Raw genomic sequence first — 10,332 nt, forward strand, 5'->3', positions numbered from 1 at the left:
AAATGGGTGTAAATGGCATAGCGGTTTACAAGGTGATAGAGCACTTCGCGACCCTTTTGGTGCTTCAAACGGTTCGTCAATTGAACACACGGTTCACAAGTTATGGCCTCTGAAAGTTTGGACTCCTGAAATAGGAAATATAAATTGCATCAAACACATAAATGAGTTGTAAAAGGGAGGAACACATGTTGGTGTGTGTTTTGACACGTCATAGTGCATCTAGAATGGAGATAAGGTCGACTCTACTTTATTGGGTGGTTTTAACCCATGGTTTTGTAATATCGTTTGATGGTTTCTTGTATTGCATCTCCTATTTATGAGGTGTGTGAGATAGAGGTTGTGTGTAAGAGTCTTACGGCTATTGAGTTACCTATGAGTCTCTGATTAGTGGTACTCCTGTGAAGAGCTTTCTCTGCAAGTATATTGTAATCTTTTATTGATTGTTGAATAATATATTGAGTTGCTTTTAGAGTGTGGGGTTTTTCTCCCGAAAGGGTTTTCCCCACGTAAACCATTGTCTTGTTGAGTTGTGGTATGCATGATATTTTATTCATTTCTATCAAGTTTATGTAACTGCTATAATGATCTATAGAAGTTTTTGTGTTACCCTACTCTCAAGGTTAGTATAGGAATTTGTTCTACTACTTAACTTCCTTACATTATCTAAGCCCATTTTTATGTAGGTCTAGAGTATAAAGTCCAAGCTAGTTTCTCTCAAAGATCCAAGTTTCTAGTGTTGGATCTAAATTATGAATCCCTGTGCCTCTTGTCAATTTATACAAATTTTGTCCTATGAAATCAACGAAATTTTGTTCTTGTTATCCACATTACCTTTCCAAAGAAGGGATCTTAATTATTTCTCCAAAGTTGTTGCAATCCCCTTGGGAACTTGAAGAACTAACATAATGTAGTTTGGAATTATGGAAAAATTTGATTTGATTGTCAAAATTTTGTCAGCAAGAGAGAGTTGCTTACTTTCCATTAAGTAATTATGTTCTGAATGGAAGAGAATAATGAAGACCAGTATGAAGATTTGTTTGCGCCAACAAAGAAGGGGATTCCAAGGTATTTGTAGGGTAGTGAATCTAAATTGAAGCCCAAAAATTTTGTAATATGCTTGCAATTAAGGGCTTGGTGTTTAAGAAGAAGACCTTGGACTTATTTGGATTCAGTTTTTGACCTATTTGGATTCAGTTTTTGACCTAAAATAAAGGAGTATTTATCAAGTCAGGCTTTGATGGTCTTGGCTTCCACATGGTTGCATCTCCAAACAAAAGAGTGTCATCTACAAAAAGGATATGAGTTGTTGTTACTTGTGAGTTAAATATTGAAATTCCTTTCCACAATTGAGTTGCCAGCTGATGTTTAATGGATCTGCTTAAACCCTTTTTTCTAGAATAATAAAGAGGAAATGGGATAAAGGATCCCCTTGGCTAACTCCTTGGGAGGAGGTAAAAAATCCACATGGATTACCATTGACTAGTACTGAAAATTTAGCTCCCAAAATACATGATAAGATCCATTTCCTTTAAAACAATGGGATCATGTATCCTAAACGAGATCCCATCCCTTTTTGAGCCATTTAGATTTAAAAAAATAAATAAAACGAGATCCCGTTCATGAAACGGGATCTCATTCCTGAAATTTTGAATTCTTGGCTCAGTTTGAGCTATGAGTTTTAGGTCAGAAACAGGCTTAAGGCTAACCATTATTTTTTGGACCTGCATGGACTTGCAACTTGAAGGTCATGTCTATGTCACTAGAAAACTATGACTTTAGACATATTTCTAATGACCTTTTTGTAGAATTTTTTAACACAAAGAAAAACCATTATTGATCTTGTTTAGATTCCAAATATGTAATTTGTTTTACAATTGAATTATTTTTTATGTTTTGATTTTTTTTTATGAAACTGGTCCATAAACTTGAAATCACAGGTTTTCTTATTTTTTTGTTTTTGAGTTTTGTGAAAAACAAATTGTATGGCATTAATCTACACAATTCTTTTCAATTTGGAAAAAAAAAAATTCAAAAAATGTTAAGTTTAAGTCTACTTATGATTGTCAAGGGATTTTCAAAACAACAATTATAGCTAATAAAAAGTTAATGACAAAATATTTGGAAAAAAATACCAAAAAAATCCCATTACTCTTTAGTGTCTTACAAATCTTTTCCCAAAAGGATTTTAGGTCAAAATATGGTTATCTTACACGAGCCTATTGAAAATCAATTTTTATCATCTTGATATTGAAATAAATTACATATTTAGAAACTAAACTCTGAATACTACAATTCATATTATTGACTTTTATATATAATATTAATTATATTAATACAAAATAGTATTAAACTAATATATTATTTATATATAATATTTTATAGAATTTAAATAATATCATTATTAATTAAATTTAAATAATATCATTATTGATTAATAATGTAAATATAATATAACTATGAATAACAAGATTGTTTCTATAATTATAAAATAATGTCAATATAATTTATAAATTATTATATAATGTTAGATATAATGTAAATAATATTTATTATTAATTACAATTAATATAATGTAATTATATAATTTCTTATGATGCCATCAAAAGAATGATACTATGGAAAAAAATAGACGTAAGGTGTGGTAACCAACAACACATGCCAAGTATGAGAGAGGACAGAAGGGACCATGTGGTAGGTAGTGACTAGATCAATTGACAAGGAATATACCACAATCTCCCAATTTTAAATGATCTCATAATTTTTAGTAGTTTTAAATAACAATATTATAAAATCCAATACATAATTATATATTAATTATATATATTATATTTCCATGATAATTTAACTTTACCAATTATTTAAATATAATATATTTTTAATAATTATTAAAACATTTAAATATTATAATTAATAATATATTTCCATTATAATTTAACTTTACCAATTATTTAAATATAATATATTTTTAATAATTATTAAAACATTTAAATATTATAAATCTTAAACAAGCTCAATGGAACGTGAAAGGTGAGTGCATGTTCTAAAAATTAAAAAATTAATGACAAGAACTATGGCCAACTTTAGTTGCTTCATAAAGGAAGATTCTCAAATGTACAACACGTGCTCATAAAGCTGATGTGGATGGGACAATGACATAAATATACTTTTTTTTTTAATTGCTTTTCTATCTATAATAAATATTTTTTTATATAAAAAATAATAAGAATTGAATTTAAAGTAAAATGGCTTATCTTTTTTAAATAAGATTGACATAGGTATTATCCTTTTCATATGTTTCAAACATGGACAGAATATGCAGATTTTGTTTGCTTGCTTACGGTATGATCGACAAAACTTGCTTCATTGCTTAAAATGAAATGAAATCAAATAAAATGAGTCGGCCTAATTAAGTAATTTTTTTTATTTTTTATTTTTCTTTAATCTTTTAGTGTACTAATTATTAGTACTTTTGGTAATGTGATTTTTTTCAATCTATCATATTTTTAAGAAAACAAAATTTCTAAGTGTAATCTTTTTACAAACCTTCATTAAATTAACAAGTATAATTTAAATAAAAGCTATCAATATAATTCATTAGATAATAAATAACATATATAGAAAAATATTATAGATGAGGTGAAGTATAATGATTTGAATATGTTTTTGATTAAAAAAACAGTGAAAACTAGGGTACTGACCCTTTACATAGCATGAACTATCAACAACACCCTTACAGAACTATCACAACACAAAAACAATTAATAAGCCAAAGTCTTTTAGAACCAAAAAACACCAAGAGTTTGAACCAACAAAACAAGGGACACCAACCCCAACCAAAACTAGCAGGAAAAGACCTAAGGGGTCGACTTGCGAACCCCTATCATATCAACGACCCTATTCCATTCATTGAAGAGGAACTTATGCAATTCCCTGGCCTCCTCCTTATCAGCATCATTGTCCAAAATTTGTTAACACTATTAATCTAAGTATCACAGACGTCCATCCTTCGTTTCAGCTCTTTAACCTCATCTATGATGGCCTTCACATTGAGGAGCAGTGCAAGGATTTCAATCTGGTTCAAGATCGACTTGAATATGTTAACAACAAAAATTATTATCTTTTATCTTAAATTTCAGAGCCATTTACATATCAAAATATCATTATTATTTAGTAATAAACATAATATTTTCAAAATAAACATGATGGCTATCTTCATGTGTATAATAAATACAATAATTACAAAATTTAATAATTAATTAACTTGTAAATAAATAAAATAGATCAATTTAATATGTTTTTAATATTTAAGATATGTATATTAAATAAGATATGTTTTTCTACTCCATTGTTGTGATGGATCAATGTTAATGCAAATAAATATACAGAGTAGATTGTGTAAAACTGATATCTCTAATATGTATACGATGATGGTCCCGACATCATATTTGGACAATTTTTTTATTTGGTTGTCTTCATATGAAACTTAATTGTTTATAGCTATTGTTTCAGCTTTTGGGTAGTAAAGAGGAACATTGTGGGATCCATTATGTGTTGCAAGGGTCAAAAAGTGGTCATTTCAAAGTGTCATCTGCACCATATTCTCTGTTGCCCCATTACTCCTTGGCTTTGACAACCAAACAATTTGCACAATTGATCCAGTACTTAATGTACAAATGCTCCAATAATCATGCACTATTTGTATCAATAAAGATGCACAATTGATATGATTAATAACTTTTTTTTCCCAAAAAATAAACGAATATAATTTATTAATGAACTTTTAATTAATAAAATTCAATGAAGAATAATCCAAACATGCACCCTAACTGATGCTCTGCCCCTAAAATCCAATAGAACATTGAAAACTGATACTCTTCCCTAGACTAATCTGGAGATTAAGAAATTGTTAACTCAACTCACTGCAGAAAACTGCTAGAAGCTGCGATCATTGAGGTGAGTGCTAAATTTTTGCTTGGGATTCTTTGGGTGCTAGATAGTCCATGAGAAAGGACAGCAATACCTTTACAAAATGAGAATGGATCTAGCAATGACAGAGACAACCTGTTAATGTTGTACTTGGACCATAATTCCAAATCGAAAACGTCAGCATTCCACGCATTTCACACACAGCTCGATTCTCCGAGGCATAGAAATTAGTCATGCAAGTGTCAAAATTGTAATAAATACTACCTATGATAGAGCTCTGTTTTATTCTTTCATGTGTACTTAAAGCAAGAATTTGAGATACTGTACTGGTTGTCTGATAAATTCTGACGATCTAAATCTGAAAGTTATTGGTCTGCAGCAAATATGGAATTTGTGGGTCAAACAAGAGAACTGAACGGAGGAGGAAGATTGCCTGTAATAGGGCTTGGGACTGCTGCTTGGAACAAATTTGAGGAGATTAAGTCTGCAGTCATAGTGGCCCTGCAGGTGAGTTGAACCTTATACTGACTAGAAAATATAATTGATACCCTGTTTCTCATACATTATTTTAAATTTACAACTCTTGCCCTCATACATCTTTGCCAAAATAGATAGATGTTAGCATAAAATTTTGTTTTTGAACATGTTAACAAAAGGAAATAAGCATTTAACTTGGGTTGTCAATGGCATATAGGTTGGTTACAGACACTTTGACACTGCAAGCTATTATGGCTCAGAAGGTGCCTTAGGAGCAGCACTTATGGAGGCCTTCCAAAGTGGTGTTGTCAAGAGAGAAGAAGTGTTTGTTACTACTAAATTGTGGGATGACGAACATGATGATCCTCTTGCTGCTATTTCCAGAAGCCTAAAGTACTGTATCTTATCAATCATTAATTTTGAAGACTAAAGTACTGTGATCTTTATCAGTTGTTTAATTTTGGAAAATTTATGAGATTTTTGCGGTGTTTTGTATTCTTTTTTTGGTAACAAAGATCTCAGGGTTTTAAAACAAACTTTTTACCACTTTATGAATGAATACTGACAGATGCCTAAGTAAAGTAAGTTATTGAGTCATTGACTTCTGATTTTCCAGTAATTCTGATTGTTTAGTTTTTAAATTTGATTTCATTTTGTTATCTGATGGGAGCTGAAATTTTTTCTTTGGAGAGGTAAGATTTCATTTTGTTATCTGATGGGAGAGAACAATTATTAGGCTGAAATTTTTTCTTTGGAGAGGTAAGAATTCAGCTGTATTCATTTCAAGTTGTTCAGGATAGAATGCGAGTTTTATCTCTAATGTTGTTGGGGTCTTGCATTTAGAAGGACTTGATCTCTGCTAGGCTCATTGAGAACCATTCAATTTTACCAACAGACAAGAGTCTTTGACAGATTTGACCTTTGATTCTGTATGTAAAATAAATGTTTTGTAAACTGTCCTTAGAATGAGAAGTTGCTTATAGACAAAAGATCAGAAAAAAATTATGGGTGTTTTGTTTTTGAATTTTTTAGAAGAGACCAGGTCTCAGATTCTTTAGACAATTATTTTTCCTAGTTAAAAAATACAGTAAATAAAATTATTAATATATAAGTTATTAATGACATCAATAATTCTCTCTTATATCTTTCAGGTTTGATCTTTGATTTTCTCAAAAAAATTATCCACTCAAAGATTGCCCTTCAAATAAATAAAAAAATATTTTTTTATAATTTCTTAGTCTTCTGCTCAGAACAAGAAGTTTAACAGTCTCTGAACAAAATTCTTACCACTTAAAAAATAAAAAACCTGTATAAATTTTAACAAAACTACACTGTCACAGGTTGCTAATGGATTCAGCAACTACGATCATCCCTTTATATCCTAAACTACTGTAATCTTATCAATCATTAATTTTGAAGCCTAAGGTACTGTGATCTTTATCAGTTGTTTAATTTTGGAAAATATATGAGATTTTTGCGTGTTTTGTAATTTTTATTGGGAAGGAAGATCGCAGGGTTTCAGAAGAATAAATACTGACGGATACTTAAGTAAGGTTATTGAGTCATTGCTGGTTAATAATTTCAATTGTTTAGTTTTCAAATTTGATCTCTTTTTTAATGGAGGATTTTATATTATTTATAAGATCATAATTCTTATGCTGCAACCTCTTTGTTGAGAGGTAAGAGGGGTAAGGACCCAGTGGTATCCATTTAATAGAAGTCCGTCAGAATAGAATCCGAGTTTAATAGAAGTCCGTCAGAATAGAATCCGAGTTTAATAGAAGTCCGTCAGAATAGAATCGGAGTTTCATCCTTTATGTTGTTGGGGCCTTACATTTAGAAAGACTTTAAGGGTCCATTGACAGATTTGACCTTTGATCTGTACGTAAAATCTTTTAAATGTGAAGTATAGAAAAAATTATAAGTGTTTTCTTTTTTAGTCTTTCTAGAACAGGAAGTCTCAGATTTTTTAGACAATTATTTTACTAAGTCAAAAAAATACAAATTCAGAGATGCTTAAGAAAAGTTATTGAATTATGAATTGTTAATGACTTCAATAATTCTAACATCTCTTATATTTTTTAGATTTAACCTTTAATTTTATTAAAAAGGTAATTTTTTAATAAATTCTTATCCACTCAAGATTGCCATCCAAATAAATTTAAAAAAAAAAAATTAATTTTCTTTTGGGTTTTCTGTTCAGAACAGGAAGTTCTGAACAAAAATCTTTACCTAAAAAAATAAAAACCTATATAGATTTAAACAAAGCAATAATGTCACAGGTTGCTAATGGATTGAATAACTCTCATCATCCCATTATATCCTTGAAATTTGAGCTTCGATTCTGCTGTAAAATATTTTTTAAACAAACCCTAATCCTCTAAAAATTGCGCTAGTGTCTCCCTAATAACCCAATAACTATGATAATCTTATTTATCCACTCAACATTACCCTTCAGATGCCAAGGTGTCCAAAGATAAAGAAGTCACAATTTACACATTGTTGTATGACATGTTTAAATCCCCCCAATCCCCAGCAACCCACCTCACCAGCAGATACTTAATTACAGCCTAACCCAATAATGTAATGGAAATATGTGGGCTTGCAGCCTTGAGTTCAAACACAGTTTTTGTCTTAGTTATGAATCGTTTACCCCTCTTTGTATGCAGGAATTTGCAGCTGGAATACGTGGATTTGTTTCTACTCCACTGGCCTGTAAGGTTGAGGAAAGGATATTCTCTCCCACCTAAAGAAGAAGACTTTTTGCCCCTGGATATCAAATCTACTTGGCGAGGGATGGAAACATGTTTTGAGATGGGTCTCACTAAAGCCATTGGCTTGAGCAACTTCTCCTGTAAAAAGATTGAGGACTTGTTCAGCTATGCCAAAATTCTTCCGGCTGCTAATCAGGTAAGCTTGTCATAGGTTTACTTCAATTCCAGCTGCTTGTTATATAGATTTACTACAATTTCAGCTGCTTGTTATACAGGTTTCCTACAATTTCACCTTTTCAAATGGTATTTGGGAAATCAAATGTTAATTGTGAAGATTGCAGGTAGAGATGCATCCAATGTGGCAGCAGAAAAAATTGAGAGATTATTGCAGCAAGAAGAGAATTCAAGTATGTGCATGGTCTCCTCTGGGAGGGCAAAACACTACATGGGGATCAAGCGTGCTGATGGATAATCCCATCATTCAGGAAATTGCTCAAAAGCATGGGAAGACCGTAGCACAGGTATGTGTTTTGTTAGGGAAACATCTATTCAGCCATCAGAATGTGATCACTTCACTTATCATTTTCATGAGAAACCAAAACTTTAATTATGTAACATATACCATGATACATCTGATGGATGGATACCCATTTCCTTTCATTACACTCTAAGTCATTGGTAACTTTGGCTGATAATTAAGTTTATATCAAATTGGAAACTTTTTTTGGCAGGTTTTGTTGAGGTGGGGAATAGAGCAAGGAGTGTGTGTTGTCACCAGAAGCTTCAATAAAGGAAGAATAACAGAGAATTTTCAAATTTTTGACTGGTGTTTAACTGCAGAAGACTCTGAGAAAATTAACAAGCTTGAGCAGAGGAAAATTGTAAGGGCAGAACATCTTGTAAACTCCACAACTAGCCCTTATAGAACTGTTGAAGAGCTATGGGACGGGGAGATCTAGTCTTAAAAGAAAGAAACAATTTATCATAATCAAGAAGTGCATGCATCAGCGAGCTTTGTAGAATGGAAATATGAACTTCATTTCAGCTAATATATTTTGTTATATAAATTGTGGATTCTAAAATTTCTAAGAGGCTCATATATGCTTTATAATTGTAAACCTATTTTATTAATTGTATATTTTATTAAGTTTTTAATAAAAAAAGGTTGAATCCTTTTTTTTTTTCGTTGAATTGATTTTATATATTTATGTAATGTCAGTTTTCTTTCAGTTTTCTGTCTTTCTTGATGAAAATGTTGCTGATATAATATATTGAACAGGAATATTTTGGTGTTAAGTTGGGTTCATTGTCCAATTCCTAGCTTCATTTGTTTCAACTTGATTTTCTCTCTATCATTGCACCTTAATCTGTACTTCCACACATTTATTTTCGAACTCAAAATTATCATTTACCCTAGGGTTCATTTTTGAGTGACTTAGGATTGATTTAGTTCAATCTTGACACATGTGGAAACGCATTGTAATTCTAATTCTTAGTTTCTTGCACGCTTCTGTTAACTTTAGTGGACTGAGCATGACACATATTTGTGTGACATGTTGCTATATCATGATATTTAAAGACAGTTATTTGTGCATTAAACATCATACAAAAAATTGAGGAATGTGAGGATGAGAAAATCATTTAAACACATTCAATTTTTAAAGAGACCAAAAGAATTGCATCTGTATATTAGTGAATGTCGCTCATATCTATTAATCTAACTTGCCAAAAAAAATTGATTTATAGAATCCACTCATTCTCATGATGGCAAACTCTTAAGTGACAACCTTGACCAACACCTTAACATATTCAAATAGCAAAAGTGAAGTTGAATAGATTTTCAAGTGCACACCTTGTGACAAATCATGCAAGTAATATAGATCAAGTGCATGCATTAAATCAAGTCTATGTTGATAAGGATCAGCCTTATGGAAATTGAGATTGAACAAAACAGATTGGATATGCTTCATATGAGTGCCAATTATAAGAGAGTATTTCGAGAGGAAGGCAAAACTAAGTGACCCAGAGGTGATTATTTAATCCAAATGCCAGCTACAATAAGGGATCATTTGTCAAGGAACTTGAGAATTATTTTTACAAAGGGAAACATTCTCAACAAGCCTGAAAATCACTTGCACAAAAGGACATAGAAATGTGTGAGTGTTGGGATATTTTCCAGATTTTCTAGGTGTCTTGTGCAAATTCAAAATTGCAG

At 31.1% G+C, this 10,332-nt stretch overlaps 1 protein-coding gene across 3 annotated transcripts; it reads left to right on the plus strand.

Moving 5' to 3' along the window:
- Window positions 1–4,853: 4,853 nt before the first annotated feature.
- LOC131048695 (deoxymugineic acid synthase 1) lies at window positions 4,854–9,278 on the plus strand. 3 transcript variants are annotated; one of them, XM_057982756.2, is made up of 6 exons: window positions 4,854–4,953; window positions 5,306–5,433; window positions 5,621–5,796; window positions 8,073–8,313; window positions 8,459–8,638; window positions 8,849–9,278. In XM_057982756.2, exons 2-6 carry the CDS (start codon window positions 5,311–5,313, stop codon window positions 9,074–9,076), a joined length of 948 nt encoding a protein of 315 aa, XP_057838739.2. In that variant the 5' UTR covers window positions 4,854–4,953; window positions 5,306–5,310; the 3' UTR covers window positions 9,077–9,278. The 3 variants fall into 3 exon arrangements, with proteins under 3 accessions (XP_057838739.2, XP_057838738.2, XP_059069713.1); XM_057982755.2 differs by lacking the exon at window positions 4,854–4,953 and adding an exon at window positions 5,011–5,176; XM_059213730.1 differs by lacking the exon at window positions 4,854–4,953 and having other exon boundaries at window positions 5,190–5,433.
- Window positions 9,279–10,332: the final 1,054 nt, after the last annotated feature.

Source organism: Cryptomeria japonica, chromosome 11, assembly GCF_030272615.1.
Source record: "Cryptomeria japonica chromosome 11, Sugi_1.0, whole genome shotgun sequence".
Taxonomy (NCBI): domain Eukaryota; kingdom Viridiplantae; phylum Streptophyta; class Pinopsida; order Cupressales; family Cupressaceae; genus Cryptomeria; species Cryptomeria japonica.